This window comes from Colius striatus, chromosome 10, assembly GCF_028858725.1.
Source record: "Colius striatus isolate bColStr4 chromosome 10, bColStr4.1.hap1, whole genome shotgun sequence".
In the NCBI taxonomy this organism is placed as follows: domain Eukaryota; kingdom Metazoa; phylum Chordata; class Aves; order Coliiformes; family Coliidae; genus Colius; species Colius striatus.
In genome coordinates, this window is record NC_084768.1 from 19,373,292 (window position 1) to 19,399,270 (window position 25,979).

At 50.6% G+C, this 25,979-nt stretch overlaps 2 protein-coding genes across 6 annotated transcripts in view; one reads left to right on the forward strand and one right to left on the reverse strand.

Annotated features, from left to right (window-relative positions):
- Nucleotides 1–17,632, forward strand: part of ABL2 (ABL proto-oncogene 2, non-receptor tyrosine kinase) — a 48,189-nt gene extending 30,557 nt beyond the window's left edge. For 2 of the 4 annotated variants that reach the window (XM_062004299.1, XM_010210734.2), the window contains exons 2-12: nucleotides 1,920–2,090; nucleotides 2,882–3,177; nucleotides 3,802–4,074; nucleotides 4,843–4,927; nucleotides 6,632–6,809; nucleotides 7,408–7,592; nucleotides 7,894–8,046; nucleotides 9,207–9,296; nucleotides 10,536–10,709; nucleotides 11,305–11,538; nucleotides 11,851–17,632. In XM_062004299.1, coding sequence (XP_061860283.1) covers nucleotides 1,920–2,090; nucleotides 2,882–3,177; nucleotides 3,802–4,074; nucleotides 4,843–4,927; nucleotides 6,632–6,809; nucleotides 7,408–7,592; nucleotides 7,894–8,046; nucleotides 9,207–9,296; nucleotides 10,536–10,709; nucleotides 11,305–11,538; nucleotides 11,851–12,995 — 2,984 coding nt within the window. In that variant the 3' untranslated portion in view covers nucleotides 12,996–17,632. Of the gene's footprint in view, nucleotides 1–1,919; nucleotides 2,091–2,881; nucleotides 3,178–3,801; nucleotides 4,075–4,842; nucleotides 4,928–6,631; nucleotides 6,810–7,407; nucleotides 7,593–7,893; nucleotides 8,047–9,206; nucleotides 9,297–10,535; nucleotides 10,710–11,304 lie in introns of all 4 variants that reach the window. The other 2 variants (XM_062004296.1, XM_062004297.1) reach the window with 1 other exon arrangement.
- Nucleotides 17,396–25,416, reverse strand: TOR3A (torsin family 3 member A). Of its 2 annotated transcripts, XM_062004300.1 has the most exons (6): nucleotides 25,157–25,416; nucleotides 24,642–24,755; nucleotides 23,658–23,923; nucleotides 22,563–22,738; nucleotides 20,118–20,242; nucleotides 17,396–19,636 (listed from the first exon to the last, which is right to left on the reverse strand). In XM_062004300.1, exons 1-6 carry the CDS (start codon nucleotides 25,407–25,409, stop codon nucleotides 19,386–19,388), a joined length of 1,185 nt encoding a protein of 394 aa, XP_061860284.1. In that variant the 5' UTR covers nucleotides 25,410–25,416; the 3' UTR covers nucleotides 17,396–19,385. The 2 variants fall into 2 exon arrangements, with proteins under 2 accessions (XP_061860284.1, XP_061860285.1); XM_062004301.1 differs by lacking the exons at nucleotides 17,396–19,636; nucleotides 20,118–20,242 and adding an exon at nucleotides 20,888–21,790.
- Nucleotides 25,417–25,979: the final 563 nt, after the last annotated feature.

Here is a 25,979-nt window from a genome sequence, read left to right on the forward strand (position 1 = left end):
AATCACAGTGAGATGTTGGCAGCTCTGCTATAACGTAGGTAGCTGAGCAGGTATTGGGACTTCCTCTCCTTTCCATGATAGCACCCAGTATGATGGGTCAGTGTATCGTAAAACTAACTGCAGTTGATGGTTGTGAACAAGAAGTGTGGGTAAACGATGCATCTGCAGACAATGAAATCAAATAAATGACTTTTTGGTAGCTTAATCTCTAATCACTTCTATTCTTGCTGGGAGAACCGTGATAAAGGCCTATTTTGGCAAGGCTCAGGAGGTAGGTTATTAAGTAATTGCAAGATGAGCAGGTTATTCAAGCAGTATGACTGTGAATAATTACCAGAAATGCAGTCTAAAGCCACTTAGTTACGTGTTTAAAAACAACACAGAACGTCAACCATTCACTTTCTCATGTACCTACAGTACAGTGGAAAATTTGCATGTAGATGCTGGGAAACCCCTCCATGTCATCGGTTTCCAGGCCTGAGCTCTGTCCTGTGACACAGATTTGGCCTGTAGCTGCCTGTTACTTGGCACAGGCTTCTTCCTGTTTTGTGTCTAGCCGGTTTCCCAGTTTCTCTGTCCTGTATTGCATTTGAGCTTATTGTTCTCTTTCAAAATGCCTTATGGACTAACTCTCACTCATGAATGTAAGTCTCACGGGAGTGTAGGGAAGGAGGTGGTCACATGCACACGCTTCTCTGGGAGTGGTCTGCTTAAAAGCATCCTGAGCCTGACTTAGCCCCTCCAAAAGGACCCTTCAGGGCCAGAGCCATGATTGTAAATCAAAGAAAACTTGCAGTTTTTTATCGACATTTTGTGTTTAGTGTGTTTAATGAAATCTCTTTACAGTGTACATTTCCGTAAGTTCAACAAGATAACTGGTAAATATATATTGGGACAGGAACTTGTGTCAGTTGTGCCTCCAGATAAAGTGTTTACACCTTTTCACCTTCATATTTTTCCCCTTTGAGCAGTCCATGTGTATGAAACCCCACCATCACTCTTTCTCTTCATTTTGAAATTTATTCTGCTAGATATTCCTGGAAAACCTCTCTGTGGGTTAGAAAACCAATGCTGGTCTCAACATAGCACTGCCATGAAGTCTTCAGGTTTTTTGCTACAGTTCTTTCCAAAACCCTGTATATTTAGATTGCTTTTCATCATCACAGGAATTATGGAGACTTTTTTCTTTTGTCTATAAACGGCTTCAGTTCCTCCCCTCACTGCCTATGTTTGCATCAGTTATCCTTTGAAAGAGCAAAACAGAACTGCTTGAGTGTTCAGAAATGCTGCTGCTGCTAAATACCTAGCATCACCCTTACTATTTTCTGTGTCTGGCATTTTTCCACCTCTTATTTACACAGTCTTGAAATGTATTACAAATTGTCATCATTCCTGCTAATACTGCATCAGTTGCTTGCCCTACCTGTAGATCTCATTTGTGTCTTACCTGCATTTGTGATGTTGGTTTCAGATCCAGGCTGCCTACTCCAGCCACAGAAACAATAAAGACATAAGAGAGTTCAATGTCAAAAGGTTTCTTTCATTACTTGATGCATTAAAAAAAGGCACCTTTAATTTCTCACCCTCTTTTAAACTATGAATACTTAAATACTTTCAAATAGGGTGTGTATTAGTAGAAGTATATGTCATATAATAAATATTAAGTAGTAGTTTTATACACATAGCTTGCTACTTGGTGTGTAGGCAGTCAGTCTCTTCAGCCCCTGTTAGAAGTAACTTATAGAATGCAGAGTCACCAAAGTGGGGATTGAAAACCAGGGATCTAAGATGTGCAGGCACAGTGTTCTCTTTCCAAAAAGAGCGGGTTGTGCAGGAGGCGGTTTTGCTCTGCAGAACGCTGCCTTTTGATCTATTTACAATTGCACCCAAGGTAATTTGCTCTCCTGTTCTTTCTTCAGAAGCTCTGCACCGCCCTTACGGTTGTGATGTTGAACCCCAGGCACTGAATGAAGCCATCAGATGGAGCTCCAAGGAGAACCTGCTCGGAGCCACTGAGAGCGATCCCAATCTCTTTGTTGCACTTTACGATTTTGTAGCAAGCGGTGACAACACGCTCAGCATCACCAAAGGTGAGGCTGTGCAGCGCAGGGCAGCCACGAGGTTGAAAACTGGCCAGCAGAAAATAGCAAGCAGAGCCCTTCCCAGGGGAGGAATGGAAATGAGTGCAGTTAAAGAAGCTTGTTCCCTAAGTGATGATTCTAAGTAGATGGTCTCTCTCGCTTGTTTTGAGAGACACCTGCCGGGCAGTTCTCCCAGCACAGAGGCAGATTTGAGTAACAACAGTCTGCGCTTGTGCCTCTTCCATGCTCCCCAGATCACTAGCCCTGCGAGACACCTGCTTTAGGGAGAGGCAGAGGAAAATTGTTGCAGTATTGATGATAACAGAATTCAGCACTTGCAACCGGGGAAAAATCAAGAATTAAAGATTACACAGAGATTTTCCCATTTCTCTTTGGTACATTCAGTATATGTATATATGACATTCAGTACATTCTGTTCAGTACATGACCTGCTGCAGAACTGTTTAAGTCACATGCTGTTTAAGGGTTCAAGTAGGAGACAGACCTCATCCTTCCCAAGGAAAAAAGAAAAGTCGTTCTAGTCTAAAAAGCTGGACTACAGGAAGGTTTCTCAGTTCATCACCCATGCTGTAGTAAACTGGGGAACAGGATCCTAGGTCTTCTGTCTCAAACTAGTCCATAAGTACTTTATATAAAACAGCTTAGTTACAACATCACCACTGCAGATTTGTAAAACTACAAACCCAGGCTTAGTCAGTTGGTGGTGAGTTTCTCCCTTATTAAGATCCCAATAAATTGAACTGTGCTTATTTTGATGTTTTTCTTCTTTCTGGTCATAGGCGAGAAGTTGAGAGTCCTGGGTTACAACCAGAATGGTGAATGGAGTGAGGTACGTTCAAAGAATGGGCAAGGCTGGGTGCCAAGCAACTACATCACACCAGTGAACAGCCTGGAAAAGCATTCATGGTACCATGGGCCCGTGTCCCGCAGTGCAGCAGAGTATCTGTTGAGCAGTCTCATCAATGGCAGCTTCCTGGTTCGGGAAAGCGAGAGCAGCCCAGGGCAGTTGTCCATCTCGCTCAGGTACGAGGGACGTGTTTACCACTACAGGATCAACACCACCTCAGATGGAAAGGTAAGAATCTCTGGATAATGCTGTAGGGGAGGAAGTAAGGAGTGGCACAGAATCTCAAGTTGCAGACTTTTAAGTGAGGAGTGTATGTGAGAGAAGACGGGGCCATGAGTTGATAAATATGAAAAAAGAACATATATGCCAAGAGTTCATCAGTAAGTCCCCGAAGACTGCTTTGGAAGGAGGGCAGATGGTACTTATCCTGGCTGAAAGCAGCTAGGGAACAAAGCAGCTGTGGTTTGATGTGATGCCTTTCCATTTATCCTCTTAGAACAAGCAGAGCTTTGGTAAGTCAGCATTTTGGAACCTTGGTCAAATAGGAGTACAGTGTCTTGAGTGATGCAGAGACTGGCCTCATGCTTGGCTGCAGGAATGCCAGCTTCTAGTCCTGTAAAGCATAAGGCAGGAGGCAGCACTGCTCTCAAGTGGTAGCTTATATCCAGCTAAAATACCACAGATGAATATTCATTTACCCAACAGCATGGGAATAAATACTCTTGAAGTCTGGTTCCCTTACCTTTTTTAAAAAAAAGACTGCTAGAATGCTTTTACTGTACCTGCTTTCCAATGTTAGTGAAAGCTTCCAGCTGCCTTCTTTTAAGTAGGTTCCTGGTTCATTCTTAACAGGTATATGTGACAGCAGAAAGCCGTTTCAGCACGCTAGCAGAGCTAGTGCACCATCACTCAACAGTAGCAGATGGACTGGTGACAACTTTGCATTACCCAGCACCCAAGTGCAATAAGCCCACTGTCTATGGAGTGTCCCCCATCCATGACAAGTGGGAGATGGAGCGAACTGACATCACCATGAAGCACAAACTTGGGGGAGGGCAGTATGGCGAGGTGTATGTTGGTGTCTGGAAGAGATACAATCTCACAGTTGCTGTGAAAACATTAAAGGTGAGTTTTCAGATTGTTAGGTAGGCACTGCTCATTTGGTCACCATTTATCCTAAGGGTAAGGACATTGTAACATCCTCAGTTATACCTCCTGATGATGCAAATATCAGACAATGGAGTGTGCTGATCTGCATGAAATCCACGCTTGAGAGTAGCTTTGCAGAACGAAGGTGGCTTATCAAACTTGCACCAGTGCACGTGGCTTAGAAACAGTTTGGAATTTTGGCCCAGCAAGCTCCTGTGGGAATGTGTATGTCACATCGGTAGAAATAGTTAACTTCACTTCCCTCAAAAGCTTTAGGAAATCAAAGGTGTTGGAAGTATCTTCCTCAAGCCCTCCCCTACTCCTCGAAAAAATCAGCTTCTCCATTTATCTTCCATTTCAAAGCCTTCTGTTTGTTTCAGTATTAACAGCTACAGTTCTACATACCCCCTAGGTAAGGGAGCTTTCAAGCTTAATTTTTATAGCTAGCCAGGGAAGCTAAGCCAGTGATCTGGGAGTCCTTCCTCTCACCAGCCACAACTTCTGTGGTAGCCACAGTAGCTACCAAACAAAGCCTAGCACTTTCTGGGCACTGCAGATCTGTCACTTGGCAATGCTGCAGGCCAGCCAGGCCACTTTTCAGGGGTCTTGGATTTAGCTTTGGTAAAAGCCAGAGCAGCAGAATGGAGATTTGGATGCCATCATTTGTATTCGTCTGGGATGTGGGGTGTTAAGCAGACCTTGGTCATGAAGATAAATTTTCCCTTCTTTTGCCTCTCTGTCTAGGAAGATACCATGGAGGTGGAAGAGTTCTTGAAAGAAGCTGCTGTGATGAAAGAGATCAAGCACCCAAATCTAGTGCAGTTGTTAGGTTAGTGAAATTCCTTGCTCTTTCTGTTCTTACTTGAGTTTCCACCAAAAAGAAATCTATCTTGTTTAAAAGCAGTGGCAGATTTTTCTGTATTTATGTAACTTCTTATTTAATCAGGTCAGCTTAGGGGGTGGTATATTTGACAGCTTATTCCTTTATGTAGCATTGGAGCTAAGAGATATTAATTAATAAATAAAACATGGCATATAGTCAGTTACATTAGTGTACAGCTTTGCTGTAGAGGGATGGCTATGCATTATATAAAAGTCTGCAGTATCAGCCTCCTGTTAGTTTATACCCCAGGCCTTAGACACGCTCCAGGGTTCAGTTACCAGGGTGAGATTTCTTTTCCATTGTGTTAAATCGGATTTACAGAGGTATTTTCCATAACTTATATTTTTCTGATCGAACAGAACACAATTGTAAGAAGATTCAAAGTGAAATTTTAAAATTGTGTCAGAAGCACAACAAATAGCCTTCCACATACTTCTCAAATCAGAGATATTCGTAGAAAAGGCTGCACTAAATAGAAAAACCAGTCCCTTATTAAGCAGAAGACGACCAGATCACTGCTGTTGTAAGGGACCCTGTGTATTACCAAATAAGTACACGAGACCAAGGCAGTGGGGATGCAAGTCAGATCAAACAGCACATGAATGGAAGAAATCTGCAGGCTTTGCAGCTCAACTCTGCACTGTTTGTCTCACTGACAAAGGCATGATACGATGATCACTACTAAATAGTCTGCATAACTGTTAATTCTACGAGTAGAAAGATTCTTGAGGAGACACTCTAAACCTTTACTAGTGTTTAATTGCCTCAGGACTTCTGCTCCTTTCGGGAGCAAAGCTGTCCAGCCAAGCCTGGGATGAAAGGAGAAATGTAAAGAATGTGAAGGCTTTTAATAATGGCAACTATCCTGTACCATTTAAAAAATGGGCACAGATGAAGTGTCAGCCAAGCCCTGTCTGATTCCAGGAGCAGAGATGGAAAGATTTCTCATCAGAGAGATGCATTTTTGTTCTTTCTGACTCACAGTGTAGTTGAGTTTTACTCAACTCTGTGTGTAACGGTATGAGCAGGCCATTCATCAGTGCTGCAGTGGGAGTTCACAGGGGTGTGACATGAGGATCCTGTTGGCTCCTCCTCTGCTAATACATTCTTTGTACATAATTGCAATGACTGTAGCAAGCAGTCATCTGAGGAATGTGTGAGAATACTGCTTTAAGAGCAGGTCCCACCATGCCGGCTGCTTACCCAGCTAGCACACATGGGAGTGCTTCACATTACTCTCTAGTGACATTTCAGTCTGGAAATCTTGCCAGTAGACAGGTACCTACTTCCAGTTGGCCACTCTTTAGCTTTACAAAGGAAGAGAGAGGAAGAAAACCAAATCATACGTGTTCAGAATAACTCTGATTTCATTCTGCAACCCTCCAAAACCCAGAGCTACTCCTTCATGTGTAGTTATATAGGAGTAGTGTTGCTTTAATAGACATGTTTCTCTCCATCCATAAAGCGGATGGGCAGATAAATAGAAACACCAAATTTTAAGTCAGAGTGCACTGATCTGGGTCTTGTAGGTGGAAGTCTTCCGAGAAACATCAGTAGGAAGTGCAACAAATGGATACTCAGTTGGGAGTAATGGTCAACTAGGGAAGAAAGGGAAGCTTTATTCACACACACTCTCCTCTTGACTGCTAGGCGTGTGTACCCTGGAGCCACCCTTCTACATTGTGACAGAATACATGCCCTATGGGAACCTGCTAGACTATTTACGGGAATGCAGCCGCGAGGAAGTGAGTGCTGTTGTGCTGCTCTACATGGCCACTCAGATCTCCTCTGCAATGGAGTACCTGGAGAAGAAAAACTTCATTCACAGGTGGGTAAAGACACATTGAGCTGGTACAGGTTCAGATTGCAGTGATGAACAGGCCTTCAGCATGATGACCCAGGAGTTCATCCTTCTGGGGAGGTTTCTTCCAGAGTTAGGTTGCACACTGGCTTATCTGTTGGCTGCTTTGGTTTCAATACTTTTTGCCCACGGCAAGCAGACTTGCCATCTTGTGCACAACTGCCTCACAGCAATGAAAGCTGCTGTTGTCCTGTTTTGGTGTACCTCCTTATGTGCAAGGCATTGTCAACCCTAAATCCTATTTTAATCCAGTCAGATAAAGCTGTTAGCAGTGTGTGACGAGCTGCTCATCCTATTCTCAGGAAACATAAACGTTTAATTGTAACAACTATCATCACTGTAAATTTAATAGAATTTAAAGAATGATCCCTCATCCTGACTTACCTTATTGCTCCTGAGTCCGCTCAACTTCTGACACTGTTCAGAGCAAAGCTCCCCTTGCCTTCACTTGCTGTATGAAGAGAGTTCTTTCTGATGCAGAAGAGAGGGACAGGCTGTGCAACCACAAGATTGTATTCAAAAGTCCTGCCATTGCCTCAGTAAAGGAGTGTGCTTCTCTGTGCAGGGACCTGGCAGCACGGAACTGCTTAGTTGGAGAAAATCATGTGGTGAAGGTGGCTGACTTTGGCTTAAGTCGACTTATGACTGGAGATACTTACACAGCTCATGCTGGAGCCAAGTTCCCAATCAAATGGACGGCTCCTGAGAGCCTGGCCTATAACACCTTTTCAATCAAATCAGATGTCTGGGGTAAGAGAACTCCTCTTCAGTCTTCTTTTCTTTTTCATTTTGTTTTATTTTGCCAGCCTAGACAGTAATTTGCTTTCTGGCCTGGGCAAAAATGCGTGGGGAGGAGATGCTTACTTGCCAGGCCACAATTTCATGCATCAGTGACATTTTTAGCATGCAATGATGGTCTTCACCTAGACTGGCCTGAAATACCTGCAAGAAACCTGTGCTGCCTCAAGCTACAGTATAGGCCACAATGTAACAAGCAACACAAAAGGAAGATAGACTTATGACTAGGAGTTTTGTTTTCCTTCTTTTGCAGCCTTTGGGGTGCTGTTATGGGAAATTGCTACCTATGGGATGTCACCATACCCAGGCATCGACCTCTCTCAGGTGTATGATCTGCTGGAAAAGGGCTATCGGATGGAACAACCGGAAGGCTGCCCTCCAAAGGTCTACGAACTGATGAGGGCATGTGAGTATCTTCTTCCAGTCTTGGGGACAAAGCCTGGGAGGGGTGGGAGAAATCCGTAGCTAATTCTTGATGTCATTGCTGTGCCATTTTGTTTGCTAATGCGGAGAAGGCCCCATCACCTGAGACATACCTGGTTACTGATGCAAAATGAATCTGGCCTCCAGGGAACAAGAATTCACTCTCAAAAAGCTGCCATCTCTGAACACAGCTAGATAGCCCTTTGTGGCAAGTGATACTGGTGTTTTGTCAAAGCACTCTCGCTGTGAAGTCACCGAATGAGAAGGAAAGTTCTCTGCAAACACAGCACCTGTGCAGGAGACAGGTAGTTGACAAAGGTGCACAGAATGCATCCTCCAAGCACACTACTTAGTATTGGCTATGAAAAGCTCCCTAATGCTCCATAACAAATGGAAAAGTCTATGAATAAAAGCCCAAAAGATACAGTGTGCTGCAGGAAGAGAGCAACAGAGTTTAAGAGCATTTCCAATCTCCTTCAGTACTGCAAGAGCAGAGAATATATTGGGCAAAAGGCTGAGTGACATTGTGCAACCCAAACTGAGCAGAATGACCGTCACTTCCCAGATGTGATGGTGATGTCAACAGATATATTCACTTGGTGCAGATTTCTAACTACAGAAATTACACCTTTTGTGATGATGTGTTATATACCCTTCTCTAACTTTCCAAGCTCCATCTTGGATCAATGTGCTCTCTTCCTCTTTCCCCTTCATTGCACATACATTCTCCTTTTGGAAGGCTCAGCCTGAATTTCAGTGTTAAGAGCATGGGCGCAGAATGTTGCCTGGAGCTTTGTACACACAGTTGTGGACTAGATGTGTTCAGTCCAAACAGCCAGTGTAGCAAACACAGAATTCTTCTTTGCCCAAAAACTTGGGAAGGAGAGATAGGGAGACCAGAAAAAGCTGTGGAGCTGCAGAGAGCTGGGATCTTCGGAATTGGTTTGTTAGGATACTGTAGGGTGACTGACTGCTGCTATGAATTAATATCTGTGAATGACTCCAAAGTCTGATAAAGAATAGGAGATCAGAGTCTGACTACAGTTGAGAATCTTGGGCATCTTCTGTCTCCTTGGACAGAATAAGAAAGTATCTCCTACCTGTTTCAGGCACTGAGACTTACTCTGCTCTCTCCCATTGCAGGTTGGAAGTGGAACCCACCAGACCGACCATCCTTTGCTGAGATCCACCAGGCCTTTGAAACCATGTTCCACGACTCGAGCATCTCAGAGGGTGAGAGCCCATGTTGCTTTATTTCTGAAACAGGGCTGGAGTTTATCCCCCAGGGAGCTCTCTCTTCTAGGGCGGGCTCTTAAGGATCATCTGCCAGCAGTTAGTGGTGGTGAGAGGCTTTGTCCATTACTTCATCTCTTAACTGTAGGTCTGCAAATATGTTCTCTAAGTTAGTGCACAAATACTCAATAAATTTCAGACATAGCCCAGTGCAGAGGACAGTCAGTAGTTCATTTGAGCACCAAGATGCCGAAGAGTTCAAGAGTCTTGTCTCCTCTATTGGAGGAAGCCGCTTGTTTCCCACCCTGAAGAGTAAAGCACTAGTGACTGATGCTGAAAGATATATGCATATCACAGTCCCCTGCTGCTGGCAGCAATTAGGTCATGAAGTATCATTCTACCAGCCTTTATTATTAACAAGTGTGCCTTAATCTCTGGATTTTCTACTTAGCTACTTCTAGGAGTCGATCTGTGCAGCCTGGCTCTCAAATGTGATCAGCCAGGAGGTAAATACTGGTGAGAAGTGTGACACTAGGCAGCAGAGAAGCAGAAATGTCTGACCATCTTCTACATTTTCAAATTAAATATGAAGCTGATCCATCTGCTTCCCTACCACAAAAAAAAATGTGGTCACCAGACTGAATTCTGCCTGGGAGGATCTACAGTAGGCACATCAAGTGTCCCACGCAAATGCCAGGCTGGGTGTGACCAGGAGAGTGTGGGGTTTTTTCTGTCTTTTTGTTGTTTTCAGTCAGATGCCTCATGTTGATGTTGGGAAGGAAATGGGGAGTATTGTTTTTTAAAGAGGGAGGTGTGGTGCTCTGCCATGAGCAAAGCAGCTGAGATCTAGAGCCGGAGAGGACACAACTTTTGGGGGATCTGAGGAACATCAACATGAGGCACTTTAATTAAAACCAGAGACAAATGCCTTCAGTGCTGGCTTTAGCTCTCGGCAGTTCTTACAGGAGAGAGCTGGACTCATATCAGACTTCTTGTACAGATGCTACCACTGGTGGGTTTTTTTGCTGACTTTTTAAGATGCAAATGGGTTTTAAAGCATTATGAAATACATATCACTTCCTTTGAATACCTCTGGATTTGAGGAAGAACTAAGTCCATAAATCATGTAGCTCCCAGTCCTGTATTTCTTCTTGCCAATTGGGGCTTGTAGTAAACCTAGGTTTTCTTTCCCTCTACCAATCCCTGTTCCAACTATTCCCTTTTTGTGTTTCCTGACAGAGGTAGCAGAGGAGCTTGGAAGAACAGCCTCTTCCTCCTCCATAGTCCCTTACTTGCCCCGGTTACCCATGCTTCCCTCCAAGACCAGAACACTGAAGAAACAGGCAGAGAACAAGGAGAATATCGAAGGAACACAAGATACCGTGGAGCACTCGGCCTCCAGCTCAGCACCAGGTATGGGCACTGGGACAGTGACTATGAGGCCACGGCCTCTGGGATGGGTTTGCTGCAGCTATCAATTGCCAGAGAAACAGAAGGATACAGAACTATGTGACATGGGAAGGTGCTGGGTGCTGCTGTGGCATGAGGGGCCGTGGGCCGCCTCAGCAGCCCAGTTATCTGCTAGCAAATAGAAAACCCTGAAGCTTGTTCAATGTTCTGTTAGTAAATCCCATTGGTTTGGGTTTTTAAGTGTCAGCTTCAAAACTAAAGTTGACAATGCAACAAGAGATTTTGTTTTATACTTGCGGTGTTTGTGGAAGGAGGAAAAAACACAGGAAGGGAATAAGAAACTGGAAGAGCAAAGTTGCTTTCTCTTGAGCTCTCTCCTAAGGGGCCTCCTCAGTGTTGACAACAGACAAGTCATGGAAAAAAAAAGTAAAAAAAAATCAAAAGCACACCAGAGATGGAAGTGCTGCCTGCTTCTCGGTCTCTCTCTCTGCAGAACCTGGACAGCTGAGTCTGCCAGGCCCATAAAGCCCATAAAGCAGGAGAGGGAGGTGGAAATGGAAATGGATTTTGCAGACTCACACATGTTTGTTCTGTCCAGGTTTTATCAGAAGCACACAGCCAACAAGCGGGTCCCCGGCCCTGCCTCGCAAGCAGAGGGACAAGTCACCCAGCAGCCTGTTGGAGGATGCCAAAGAGACCACTTTCACCAGGGACAGGAAAGGGGGCTTCTTCAGCTCCTTTATGAAGAAGAGGAACGCTCCCACGCCCCCCAAGCGTAGCAGTTCCTTCCGGGAGATGGAGAATCAGCCCCATAAGAAATACGAGCTGACGGGTAACTTTTCCCCTGTTGCTTCCTTGCAGCATGTGGATGGGTTCTCTTTCCCTCCCACGCAGCAGGACACGAGCCTGGTGCCACCCAAGTGCTATGGAGGGGGCTTTGTGCAGAGGACCTTCTACAACGATGATGGCACTGGTACCAGCGGTGGGGGCGTAAGCACTGGTGGCGGGTGGTCGGGCATCACTGGTTTCTTTACGCCACGCTTGATTAAAAAGACACTGGGTTTACGAGCAGGAAAACCCCCTGGCAATGAAGAAGCTTCAAAGCCTTTTCCAAGGTCAAACTCTACATCTTCCATGTCCTCAGGGCTTCCAGAGCAGGATAGGATGGCAATGACCCTTCCCAGAAATTCCCAGAGGTCAAAAATCCAGCTGGAACGGACAGTGTCCACCTCCTCTCAGCCCGATGAGAGCACGGGGAGGGCCAATGACCTGCTTCCCAAAAGGTCTGAAGAAGGCCCTGCTTTGACCAGAGAGAGACCAAAAGCAAAACTCTTGCCAAGGGGTGCCACAGCACTCCCTTTCCGAACCCCCTCTGGATCAGAAGAAAAGGAGGGGCCAGGGCTAGCAGCAGCTCCTAAGGGCAAAGAAAAAAACAGTGGCCCACGGCAAGGGACCCTTGAGGATGGTGAGAGACCGGGGTGGTCATCTCCAGTAAAGGCTGCAGCAATACTTCCAACCACTCATAACCACAAAGTGCCAGTCCTAATCTCACCCACTCTAAAACACACTCCAGCAGACGTGCAGCTCATTGGCACAGACTCTCAGGGTAATAAATTTAAGCTCTTATCTGAGCATCAGGTCACTTCTTCCGGCGACAGGGACCGGCCCAGACGGGTAAAACCAAAGTGTGCTCCACCTCCACCACCAGTGATGAGGCTCCTGCCACAGCCCGCTGCCTGCTCTGATGCAGCAGAAGAGCTGAGCAACGCGACGGGAGCGCAGCACGGACTGGAATCGAGTGAAGGGAGTAAGAAGGCAGCAGCAGCAGCACCTGTTGGTGGAAAATCTGGGAGGCCCGCGATGCCTCCACCTCAAGTGCCTCTGTCATCGTCTTCCACCTCCCCGGTGAAAATGGCCAATGGCACGGCCGGCGCAAAAGTCGCGCTGCGAAAGACCAAACAGGCAGCTGAGAAAATCTCCGCTGACAAGATCAGCAAAGAGGCGCTGCTGGAGTGTGCGGATCTGCTCTCCAGCGCCATCGCCGAGCCCACCCCCAACAGCCAGCTGGTGGACACGGGCCACCAGCTCTTGGATTACTGCTCAGGCTACGTGGACTGCATCCCGCACACGCGCAACAAATTTGCCTTCCGGGAAGCTGTGAGCAAACTGGAACTCAGCCTGCAGGAGCTGCAGGTGTCCTCAACGGCTGCTGGCGTCCCTGGGGCAAACCCCGTCCTTAATAACTTATTGTCATGTGTCCAAGAAATCAGCGATGTGGTGCAAAGGTAGCTACTGGCGAGCTGGGTAAGAGAAACACAACGTGGGAGGTTGGGGGGGACGACACTTTTCTTTCTGTACTGATGCTTTCAATAGGAAAGACTGATACTTGAGTATGTGAAGTACCTCAGATCACTGAGTTCTCCTCACGTTTACAGGTTCATCTCAAAAACAAAAAGACAAAACAAAAGGGGATGGAGAGGGTAGATTAAAGCTGTAAGGGGCAGAACGTCAAGTGTTTGTCCATACCTGGTCAGGTCGGTGTGCTTGCTGTGGCAAGGGAAGGGTATCTCTCACCCCTTGGAGTGAGTGCCTCTCCTGCCTTGGAGAGGCAGGCGAATCGATGGCAGGTTCTCGCTGCGGGAGGGACGGTGTGATGCGTGGTAGCTGGAGTACGGGGGGTAGCTGCAGCCCCTCGGCCCTGCACATCCTCCCCTCTCTGCACTGCTGCCTGGTTTGGCCTCCTGAGAAGGCAGAGAGGGGCTGGGGCTCCTTGGGTAGCACCAGCTGAGCAGCCTGAGCAGGAGGAGCTCTGAAGGGGTAGGGCGCGTGCGGCTGGTGGAAAGGTCTAATGCACTGATGGTGTCCAGAGCTGCTGGAGGTGGATGCACTAGCCCCCATGGCTTTACTTCCATGGCACTCTTGCTGCTGTAACGAGAACTGCAAAATGAGTTAATATATGAAAGTCTCCCTTTTCCTTCCTGTCCACTTCATCCGCCTCATATTCTCATCGTCCTTGCATCAGAAGAATCAGGGCTGCTGAGCAGACATACCACTGGAACTCTCCCCTTCCCCACCACACAGCCTTCCCTCCCTTGATACCTATTTCTGGTGGTCTAGGACAGGTGCTGCTTGATGGTCTTTTGTGAGTAGCTCTTTCACAACTTGCCAGTGTTGTTATTGGAGTGGGTGGGTTGGCTTAGGTTTGTTTTTTTTGTTATAAGCTCTAGGTTGTTTTTAACTTGTTACCAGGTTGACTCCCCCATTCAGTTTCACCACCTTGAGGAGCCATAGTGGAGGGTAACCAGCCCTGGCTGAGGTCCACATTCCTTTAGCAGCCACAGCCCTGTGGAGCCAGCTGGAGAGCCAGCAAGTGAGGTTGGCCAGCCCCTCACACGCTCTGGCTGCTGTGGGGCTCCCAGGACCTGTCCCCATGCTTGACGTAACACCTCACGCCAACAGTTCCCTGGGATGTGTTGTGGTGCTTAATGGCTCTCGCCAGCTTTTGGCTTCTCTGCAGGTGAAGGCGACATGATACGTCAGCACACAGGGGACCCACAGCCTGCTGCTGTTATTTGATGCTGTATTTTAAAAGCTAGGCCAGGATGTCCTGCTGTGGCGTGGGGAACACACACATACACCATACATCCCCTGCCCAAGACGCGATGGCAAGCGCTGCGGCTCGGCCACAGAGAGCTCCCACCAGGGTATGGGCTCTGCTGCCCAACACCTACTGACAATCCTCAAGCAAAAGCAGTTGTGTAGTTGGAGTTGTCTCCCTTGGTCCTAGTGCTGGTTGCAGACTGGTGTGGCCTCCAAAAGCTGGTGTGCTGCATTTGCACACAGCTCCCCAAGCTGTAACTGTTCTGGCAGGTAGGAAAACTTCCACTGACAGTTGGTTTGTGAGAGGAAGCAAACAGGCCTGATACCTGGCTCCAAGTACACTTTACCCTGCATGCTGCTGCTCACCTCACACTGTTGGTGATGACAGAGGATCTCGCTTGCTTTGCACCTTATTTTTGGCTAAAATGCTTTTTTTTAAAACTTGTTTTTAAAGTGTGACTGTGCTGGTTTTAGTTTGAGCATTTAGAGTTGAGCTGGGGCACAAGTGTGAATTTAGAAGATGGGCACTTCCCTTTCCCTCTAGAAGCACTGCCCTGTTGGTGCGTGGGAGCGGGCTGGGCTGTCTCGCTGCATGTCCCTGTTTTTGCCAGGGGCCACAGTGAGACAGGGGCCTGAAGAACCTTTAGAAGTGGGCTGGTGTCTGAGAATGCTCCTTTTCTTACTGGTCTGTGGTAAACCAAGTTGTGTCACGATGCATGAATGCACAGCAGTGGAGCAGCACATGAGGTAGAATTGACCATGTGAGCGTCACTGGCCAAGTGAGTGAAAAGGTGAAAAGCAACCCCAAGTGACAGGCATTAAAGTGGAATTAGCGATTTCTCCAAGTCAGCTTTGCTCTGGTGAGCTGGCACCTGAGTGGACACAAATCAAAGTACAGCCTAGGTTACTCCTCCTGATGAAACAGGAGGGTCTGCAGCTGGGTCTGGCTGTCCTGCAGCCCCCAGGCTGGGGGAGGCTATGCCGGGGGCAGAGCCCCAGACCACTATCACGTAGACTTTGCTGAGGGCTTTGGTGATTTACCTTATCTCTTTCAGTCATCTTTACTGAAGCTGCACGCCAAACTGCCTGCCTTTGGAGAGTTGCACAGGGAAGGCGGCTGTGGGATTGCTTCACATGGCCTGTCAAACAATTCAGAGGATTTAGGAGGTATGGAGCTTTGTTTGGGGCAGAAGGGCAGGTCTGGCAGACAATCGTGTGGTTTCATCACTCTGCTGCTGCTCAGCCTAGGACAAACAGACTGAAACTGAAGGGATTCTCAGGGGAAAGATGTTTCAACCAGAAAACCTCAAGGCTGTTAGTCTGGTTCTAATGAGTATTTTGAAAGAAGCCTTTTTTTTTCCTCCCTGAATGCCAGTCTTCCAGAAAAGCTCCAGCAAAAGTGACAGAATAGCAAACAATCCCTGGAATTTGGAACTACTGCAGCTCCCCTCCTCCAGCCCTTTCTGAAGAAACCAACAGTGCCCCATGGAAGGACTGGTTACCTTCCCCTGGCCATCCCCACTTCCTTGTAGATAGCACCTGCTGTCTCCTCAGCCATGACATAGGCGATGGGCAGCAGCGTGGCCAGGGCAGGCGGCTGCTTCCAAAGTCGTAGGGCAGCTGAGGCTGGGAGGGACCCTGGGACGTCTCTGCTCTCACCCAGAGCCTCCTCCAGACACCTTTTGAGTATCTCCAAGGATGGAGACTCCACAGTCTCTGTGGGCAACACAGAAGGCAATCCAGTTCTGGCCCCTCCTGTGGCAGAAACAGGAATTTGGGGATTTGCCTGTCATTGCTACTACAGAGAATGTTTTCTTTGCTCTTACCTGTTGTCTTACATCAAGTAGGTAGATGGTGGTACAGGTAGTGCTGGCTTGGCATGAGTAGCTTTTCCCCTCAACAGGAGGCTGCAGAATTGCTGCTGCTTCTTGCTGCCCAGCAATGTTTTACTCCTAAACTGGAATTTTCCGCTGCCCTGGCAGGGTGGTAAAAAAGTTTGATCTGGGAAGGCTGGTTCTGCTGTATATCACCATTCCCGTTTTCTTCCTTCCACAGTTGCTTTCCTCAAACTGTCACCTTCCCCTTTCCCAGGTTTGGCTTTCTGTTCAGCCTTAAGGGTCTCTACTGTAGCAGCTTCCAGCCTTGCTCAGTACATTCAAAGTAACACAAGGGTGGGGAAGTGTCGTTATCCGTCCTATTGCTGCTCCACTCCTCAGGGCAGGGAACGCAGCAGAAGGTCCTGCTGTGCCCCCTCCCCTCCCCCTGGCGACAGGCCGGCTGGGCTGAGGAGGCAGCTGCAGCTGGGCTCTCTCACTTGCACTAGTACTGGCTAGAATTTGGGACGGTCTTTGCAAAGGGAGATGGCATCTCGCAGGGCTTGGTCAGGCCAAGCACACACCACGTGCTCACAGGAGCGGCTGGGAATGGGGCACTGGCTCCTCCGAGCTGCTCTGGGCGAGTGGCCCATGCACAGGTGCAATCCTCTCTTCTCCCTGCACTGCACACCCTCTCACCCCAGCAGTGGTGGCAGCACTTCCATTTAACCGTATTCTCCATTACTGTGGGCAGGGGTGAAGCTGAATTAAGGGTCTGGGTGTTGAAGCTGCATCAGATGTGGCTGCAGGGAAAGCGGAATGGAAGGGAGCAGCAGGGAAGGGCAGCTGGCTGCTCCAGTCAGCCTCACACAGCACTGCTGAGCACCATGACCTGGTGGCAGCAAGACACACACACACGGGTGGTCTGAGGGGTGTGCTCATGCAGGATTTCAAGGCCCAGGGCTCCCTGCAGGCAGCAGGAACAGAAACAGCTGCACCAAAACTGTGGGGTAAGAGAGCAGAGCAGCTGCTCCCAAAGAGGCAGCAGGGCTGTGAGCGGTGCTGGGGTTGTGTTCCTGTCCTCTGCAGTGCAGAGCCCTGCAGTGGGGGTAAGGATCAGAAGCAGTGGGAGGCCCAGGGAAATGCCTCCAGGGTAAAGATCCATCTGTACCAGAGCAGGTGAGCTCCCCAACAGCTCTGCACGGGGTTGATGTGGGTAGGGAACTCACGAGGCAGGAAGGGATGGAAACGAAACACATTAATCACCAATCACTCTACCAGTGTTGTCAACTGTTTTTTCGTTTTTAATTGTTACTGTAATATATTTTGGTTGTTTTTCTAATTTAATTCTCTCACTATCGTCTGACTGTGAACTGCAAACAGTGTTAAACTTGATGTAAATAAGGCCCTGGGAGGGGCCTCTCTGCCTGTCGTTCCACAAAGTTTTGCCAATTTGCATTTTGTTTTAAATAAAGGTTGCAATATTTTATTGGCAAAAAAAACCCCAACCAACCACTTGTGCTTATGCTGCTCTTTCCCCCCCGCCCTTCCTTACACAGTATTTGAAGCTTCTCGGCACTAACCTGAGGTTTGTAGCTTTGTGTAGAGGATTACTATAAACCTCTTAAAAAGAGAAATCATTTCCTTCTGCCAGACTACAAAGTAAAAGCAGTCTCTTTTTATTTTTGCCTTTAAAAAACAATCAAACCATGTGGCTGTGGAGTGTTCAGAGGAGAGTGGCTCTTGCTGTTGGGGCTGTAGAATCAAACAATACTGGAGCAGTCAGCAGGAACGAGCTCTTACCCCTTCACACTGATGTTGCCCTCATTAGCGGCACCACCCTCTCCTCCATCAGCCTAACCTGCACAGATGAAGATTCTTCTCTACTTAAAACCAAACCCCAACCCTGGCACATCCAGCCTCCTAATTAACTAACAGCTTTCTGAACTTCCTGCCCAAGTTACACAACACAACTCAGGCTGTGGGTCCCCTTCCCCCACCCACGGCCCCCTCAGGTGTTTCCAGGCTGGAGTTCAGGTGTGACACTTGTGATGTAGAGATTAACCACAACCCAAGTGTCAGACAGGCCTGATGGCTGCCCACAGGCCCTCGGGGGAGTTTAAAGAAGGCCTCAGCTGAGCAGCCAGGAAGCAGCTGCCTGCCTTGGACTCTGAAAGCCTCCTTGGATAACAGGAGCCGGCTTGCCCACAGGGAAACACCAACTCAGAATGCAGGGCTGGTGAATCCTTCCCCAGAGGTGGTGCTGCTGGTGCAGGCTGGGAGCTTGAGGCAGAGCAAAGGTCAGCGGGGGCTGAGCCCGCCCCCAGCACGTGCTGCCCCAGGGCATCGCCCCGTTGGAAGGGAGTTTTGACCCACAGGTCACAAAGTGATTCCCGAAATACTGTTGAAATTTTTTTTTTGGGTCCTGCTGTAACACACTTATCACCTGGCAAGTGACCAGACAGCAAACAGACCCTTGGTGTAATAATGCTGATACCAGCCACAAAACTCCACAGCATGCGACGGACTGAAAAGAAAAAACCAACCCCTCAAGCTTGCTGCATCCCTGGAAACAAACTCAGCTGCAGCCTGCTCAGCCACCAGCCCCCTGAACCCACCACTGCCCTTGGAAGGAGAATTAGTCTCCCCTTTCTCATTTTGCAGTGAGGCAAAGGGCTTTGAAAAGTACTTTCCTGAATGGTAGAATTTCAGCAGACATTGCTGTCATCCCTGCAGCTGCCTCCATACAACGGAAGGCTCCAAGGAGAGGGACATTCCAAAGCAAGAGGTTAAGGATTTCACATCTCCAGAGGAGATTATTCGGTCATTTTCTCCACACAAGGGCCTCCCTGCACAAACCTAGCAGACACCCTGTGAATGCAGGAGAGCAACAGAGGGAAAATTCACCTCCAGCAAAACAGTTCAGAGCCAGCTGGGGACAGGGATGAGGCTTCTGCAGGACCATCTCACCAGGACCAGTCTGGCCCAGGTCTTCAGACTGTGCTCACAAACCTGGACATCCCTGCTCACATCAAAGCAAGCACCTATGGGCATGGCCAAATCACTGCTTCTGGCTACTGACTGCTAAAAGAGGGACTTACAACGCAGGCTGTCCCCGTGTCGCTGGGCAGGGGGTGCCCCTCCTTCCCTGCAGACAGCCCTTGGAGCAGAAGGCCTTAAGTCCTGTCCTCCGTGCCAGGGCAAGGCTGGGCCATCACCTTCCTGACCTTGGGCAAGGAAAGCAGCTCCCAGTTCCAAGCAGCATTCAAGGGAGGAAGTAATTGATGCGCTGGGATACAGATTTGCAGCCCTGTGCAGAGAAAAGCTTCTCCTCTTTGGGGACAAACACCATCATGTTGGCCACCTCCTGGAGGGCTGCCTCGCTGTACGGCAGGCCCCGCGCCAGGAAGGCATCGCGGGCACAGAGCTTCACGTGCCGGTGTTCCAGAGGCAGGAATGGCACCAGGACGTCGATGAGGTTCTCTTGGAGGAGGTGGCTGTGAGCGTAACCGTTCTCTGGGGGAAAGCACAAGACAAAGCAAACTTCAGAAGCTTCACCTGAGAGCTGTCCTTCCTCTGTGAGGCAAAGCTCTGCTCCTGCAGGGCTGCTGTGGCTCAGCCAGCCTGTGTGGTGGGACATGGGCAGAGCTGGACAGCACTGGGAGCACACAGCGTCCCTACGGCTTTGTCCATCTCAGGCCCCAACAAGCCCGAGTCCTCAGGGAAGCTTTGGTGCTTCCCCACTGCGTCAGGGAAGCAGCCTGTTTTCAGGGCTGGAGGCAGCAAGAGGGACTCGCAGCTCCATCCTGCCGCTGCACTGCTCTGCTCCTGGGGCTGTGTGACCGTGGGGGTATGACGGGGCTCCCGTTGAACATGCCCCCTGGGCTGGGGCTGGAATAAAGGTTTGTTCTGCAGCACAGGGCGGGTGGGATGGTGCAAACACAGCCCCGAGCTGACACGGAGCAGCAGGTCCCGGCCACAGCATCCCGCCCCTTACCCGCGGGCTCCTGCAGCTCCAGCCGCAGCCGCTGCTCCAGCAGCTCCCTGGAGATCTCCTCCCGTGCACGGCCGGCTCGCCAGAAATCCAGGGCTACCTCATTGATGGTGTTGCCACCGAGATTGCTGTGGACACAGCAGGGAAGTCATTCAACCATGCCCCCAGAGATGAACTGCTGAGAGGTACCGGCAGCCTCCCCTCCAGGCAGGCCTCGGCAATCCTGTCAGCTGCAGAGAATCACGGAATGGTAGGGTTGGAAGGGACCTTTAGAGATCATCCCGTCCAACTCCCCTGCAGAAGCAGGGTCACCTAGATCAGGTCGCACAGGAACATGTCCAGGCGGGTCTTGAAGCCCTCCAAGGAAGGAGCCTCCACACCCTCCCTGGGCAGCCTGTGCCAGGGCTCCCTCACCTCAACAGTGAAACAGTTTTTCCTTAAGTGGAACTTTTTGTGTTCCAGCTTCATCCCATTACCCCTTGTCCTGTCACCAGATACAACAGAAAAAATGGAGGATTTGCTGGGTAGGATCAGCATCAGAAATCTTAGCACATGGAGGAACCAGCTTTCCTCCCAAAGAGCCCCTTGCTATAGGCATTTCTATATCTACCTTCCACCGTGCCAGCTCAGCCCCTGGGGCAGCTGCTTTTCCTCTCCTCCATCCCAGTTCCCTGACCTGGCCACAGTGCCATCGATCTCACAGGTGACACTTGGCTGCACATCAAACTCAACAAGCCCCCGCTGAAAGCCCGAGTTAGAGGGCAGAACACCTGGCAGGAGTCCCACTAGAAGTAAAGGTCCAGGGAAGGGTTCAGGTGGCGGCCCAGGACTTGGCAAAGCCTGAGGGACAAAACAGCCCAGTTCCCACATCAAGGCACCCACCATGGGGGCAGCTCCATGCGGGGACACAAGGTCCTGACAGTCACTGAGGTTCCCAGGGCCACCCCTTATCTTTAAAAGCAGTTTGAGGCCAGGGAGCCCCTGAGTCCTGGTGAGGGATTTGCAACAGCCTCAAACAGCCCCTAGTCCTGAGGGCAGTTGGCGATACTGGGAACCAGTTGGTCCTGGGGACCAGCAGGTGGGACACAGAGAGGCACTGAGAGACAAAGATCTTGTGCCCGTCTGCCCTCTTGTATCAGAGGCTCTGAACCCATTCCCCAAATGGAGTGGCCCACCTCTCTCTGCCTCAGTTAGAGTGGGGGAAATGGCTAGTACTGCCTCTGCTCCCAGCCTGTGGAAGAAACTGCCCTTTTTGGCTGATGCCAGGCAGCCAGTCCCACCCCATCCCCCAAACCTGGCCAGAGCTGCAGGACCAGGCCAGTGCCCAAAGGGGCCAGCTCTCCTGCAAAGGTCTGGGTCACACTGCCAGTAGGTATGATGAAATCCCCTGGGATTACACACTGCTGCAGTTCAAGGCATCCTGCTCAGCTCTGCTTGGCACGAAGGGGCTGCTGTCTACCTCCACGATGCGTGTGGCTTGCCAGGTAGGACAAAAGGTCAGTTCAGTGCAGATGGCAGCACGTCCCTCCTGCCCCCTCCCCTGCGGCTCCCGTGGAGGCACACGCAGGTCAGACTGAAACGTGGTCAGCTCCACATGCATTGGGCACAAACACAGCTCTGCCACGGGCACAGCAATGTCCCTGGGCACCACCAAGCATGGAGATGAGAACACCCACCTGGATGGTGGGACACGCAGAGTGAATGCTCTGCCCAGCCTCAGCCACAGCGGAAGGCTGTAACTCCCATGTTTGAAGAGGCCTGAGGTGCTTGTCTCTTCCTGGCATTTCTCACTGCCCACTTCACATCTCAGTTTTGAGAGGTCCCACTATTCCCTCCAGACATATCATTCCACTGAGGGGTCACGGACAGGGCTGTGGTGAGTGCCTGCCCGTGGAGCCTCCACACCCTCCCTGGGTAGTCTGTGCCAGGGCTCCCTCACCTCAACACCAAAGAAGTTTCTCCTCATATTCAAGTGGAACTTCCCTCTGTTCCAGCTTGTGCCCACTACCCCTTGTCCTGTCACTGGACACCACAGAAAAAAGACTGACCTCATCCTCTTGACACCCACCCTTTAAGTATTTATAAGTGTTAGTGAAATCCCCCCTCAGCTTTCTCTTGTCCAGGCTAAACAACCCCAGGTCTCTCAGCTTTTCCTCATAAGAGAGATGTTCCAGTCCCCTCAGCTTCTTGCGCTGGATTCTCTCCAGAAGTTCCCTGTCCCTCTTGAGCTGGGGAGCCCAGAACTGGACACAGGACTCCAGATGTGGCCTCACCAGGACAGTTGAGGGAGAACCTCCCCTGACCTGCTCTTGATGCACCCCAGAATGCCACTGGCCTTCTTAGCCATGAGGGCATATTGCTGGCTCATGTTTAACTTGTTGCCCATGCCTTGGGAGATAAACTCCATTACGTTGTTCCTCTCCACCCCTCTGAGGGCCCAGAAATCACCTGAGGAAGAGGAAGATGGATCTGCTGTAATCCACTTGGTCCTTGTCGTTGTAGTGAGCCATGAAGGGCTTGATGGCATCCAGAAGGCTGAAATGAAGTTTTTCTGCCTCATCGAAGATGAACAGGGGCTGCTTGCAGTGCTGCACAATCTCGCTGATCTGCTTCTTCAGCTGAGCCTGTGGTGCAGCAGGAGGGAGTGTGAGGAGCTCAGCAATGGCCACTGCCACTGGCCCATCGTGCCAGGGCTGAGCCCAGCTGTGGGGGCTCACCCTGGCTGGCAGCTAAAGGCCACACAGCCACTTGCTCTTCCCTCCCGCCCAGCAGGACAGGGCAGAGAATGTGAAGAGCAAAGACAAGAAAATGAGTAAGTCAGGATAAAGATAGAATCATTGAATGCTCTGGGTTGGAAGGGACCTTAGAGATCATCTCATTCCAAGCCCCTGCCATGGGCTGGGACACCTTCTACACCACATTGCTCCAAGCCCCAACCAACCTGGCCTTCCAGGGATGGGGCAGCCACAGCCTCTCTGGGCAACTTGTGCCAGTGCCCTCACAGGGAAGAAAACTATTAGTTTAATAAATGAAAGAGGAAGAACAAAAAAATCAAAGCAAGGGATGCAAAGACAGCCACTCCTACCTACCACAAACAGACTGATGCCCAGCCAGTCTCTGAGCAATGGCTGCCTGCCCCAAAACCCCTCCCCTCGGTTTTACTGCTGAGCACAAAGCTACATGGCATGGAATATCCCTTTGGTCAGTTGGGCTCAGCTGTCTGCTGTGTCCTCTCCCAAATTCTACTGACTGCAGGGGCACAGAGTGGGTGAAAGAGAAAGCTTTGGGCCTGTGCAAGCAGTAGCCAAAACGCTGGTGTGTTACCCTAGAATCCTAGAAGGGTTTGGATTGGAGGGAACCTTAGAGCTCACCTAGTTCCAACCCTGCTGCCATGGACAGGGACACCTTCCACTTCCACTGCCAACTTCCACGCTGTTTTACTCACAAATCCAAACCCCAGCACCATATGGGCTGCTGTGAAGAAAATGAGCTCCATCACAGCCAGACCCATCCCTGCAGCAACACCACATCGTGGGCTCTCACCTTGTACGAGTCCACGTACGTGTGATGGGGGAAGTGGAAGAGGGCAATGAAGACCCTGACACACTCGCTCTTCAGCCCATCCCGGTACAGGTGTCTGGTCACCAGCCGAGCCACGAAATTCTTGCCGGTGCCGGACCAGCCATGGAAGGAGAGAACCAGAGGCTTTCCTGGCCGTGGGCTCTGCAGGAACACTCGCAGCGCCCGCACCACTGCTTCCTTGGCCAAGTGCTGCCCGTGGAGCTGCCCGCTGAGCTCTGCCTCCAGCCCTGCAGGAAAGGGAGAGCAAGAGCTCAGCCTTGCATTGCAAGCCCAGCTGCTGCTGCAGCAGGGAATGCAAGGAGAAAAGGTACAGGGCCCTGAGCCCCTGGGGGCTGCTTTCTGAGGAGAGGCAGGGGCTGCGAGACAAACTGCCTGTGCCCTGCCTGCACCAGCCACTGAGCTCAACAAGACACTGATCTTCTGCTGACTCCTTTCTACCTCTGGGAAGCAGAGGTATTTGAGGACTGCAGAGAAGGCTGAAGCCCCTGAGTGCCTTATGGAGGTGGACACCAGAAGGCTCAGGGCCAGCAAAATGCAGTGAGACCTGCACAAGGTCTGAGTGTGAGACGTGCAGGTCTCGGCGTGCCCCTCAACCTGGGGCCCCTGGGCCAGCTCGGGTCCCACCGCACATGCCTGGAGCTACTGGATGAAGGCAGGGCTCGTGGCAAACCAGAGCAGATATGCTGTACAATAAGCAACCAACTCTCTTGCAGCCTCAAAACTACAAATGAATAACGGGAAACAGGACTTAGCTCAGCCCCTTGTCCTCCCACCAGCTCAGCATCCTGCTCAGAAACGCCAACCACTTACGCCACTTGTTAAAATACATTTTTTTTTTTTTTTAAGGAGAAAAAAATCCACAGCCAATCAACAAGTGAGATCAACAGGGAGAGGCAGCAGAGACAAGTGCTGCTTGGGGTCTCGCAAGTACAGCACAGCACCTACCTGTGATGTTGTTGACTATCCTGCAGTCGCCCGTCTCACAGCACCTGCCGAAGCTGCAGTACCAGCCAGAGAGGATCTCCAGATAATCCTGTCCCACCAGAGGCAAGCCCCAGCCTAGAAAAGGCAGTAGTCTGAGCAGAGAACTGCCAGCATTTGGTGCAGGCGCTCAGCTGAGCTGGGTTAAGGGCAGCTCTCTGCCCAGGCGCAGGCACTCGGAGCCTGCCCTGCAGGCAGCTGGGCTGTGGGGAGGGGAACGGGCAGGGAGGGGGCAGCAGCCGGCTCGGGTGGGCACGGGGAGCGTGCTTGCCCACAGAGTGCCCGTGGCAACCCGGGCACGCGGAGTTAAGGAGCGAGAGGCCCGGGGCAGTGATCCTCGGGAAGGGCCCGGCAGCATCACAGGACTTAAGGGCTGGAAGGGACCTCGAATTACCATCCAGTCCAATAGTCCGTGCGGGGGGGTTGAATCCACTGCTGCTTCTAGCGTGAGAGAAGGGAAGGAAGAGGAAGGTACTGACCTGGGCTGGGACTGGATTCTTCTTCCTTCTCCTGCTCGCAGCCCTCCTGCCACACCTTGCACGCCAGGTACTGCCAGTACTGCTTGGAGACAGCACCCACAGCTCCCAGCTGCTTCTTCACGGCTTCGTACCTCGCCGTTCCCCCCCGCTCGCCCGCGCCTCGCTGCGCTCCCCATGGCGCCGCGCCGCCCGCCAGCAGCAGCAGCAGCAGGAGGCAGCGGGCCCGGCGCGGGGCGGGCGGCCGCCAGCCCATGGCGCTGCCGCAGCAGGTCCTGCCCCGGCTCTGCCGGCCGCCGCCGGCTCCGGCCTCCCTTAAAGCGCCCGGCCGTGATCTCACTTCCTGGCCGCCCGCGATTGGCGTCGCTGTGGGAGAGCTGTGGGCCGCTGTCACCGCGGCCTCCTGCCCCACGGCCCGGGCCCGCCGCCTCCTGCCCGCCTCACGCCGCAAAGCCGGCCCTGCCCAAAGGCACCGCTCCGGGCTCGCTTCTGCAGGGAAGCTGGACCCTGTTCTCTCCCTGCGTCCTGCCGACCCTCGCTCTGGGACAGGCGAGCGGCTTCTTCAGCTGCGCTGGAGAGGTGCCCAAGGACTCTCTGACGCAGCTGCCGCCAGCAACAAGCGCTTGGGGAAGGCAAAGAATCGGGGTTTTTAAGGAGCCCAATGGCTCAGCTGACGTTTTTCTGCCACAAATGCAAGAGGCATTACATCAGAGTCAGTTCCAAGGGGTCAGAAGAAGCAGGGAGCAGGAGGCAGGGATGAGGTAGCACCGGGAGCTGCGGGGGTTTGTTGCCCGGGAGGAGTTAGATCAAAGCTCTGGGACAAAGG

Excerpts from the sequence above, each read along its gene's own strand:
- TOR3A (XM_062004300.1), bottom strand. The coding sequence starts at position 25,409 with ATGGGCTGGCGGCCGCCCGCCCCGCGCCGGGCCCGCTGCCTCCTGCTG. Across the intron at positions 20,243-22,562 it reads TCCATCTTCCTCTTCCTCAG|CAATCTCGGTGGCAACACCA; the intron begins GTGATTTCTGGG and ends CTGTGTCCACAG. Across the intron at positions 19,637-20,117 it reads GGAGCTGCAGGAGCCCGCGG|AGAACGGTTACGCTCACAGC; the intron begins GTAAGGGGCGGG and ends GCTTTCCCCCAG.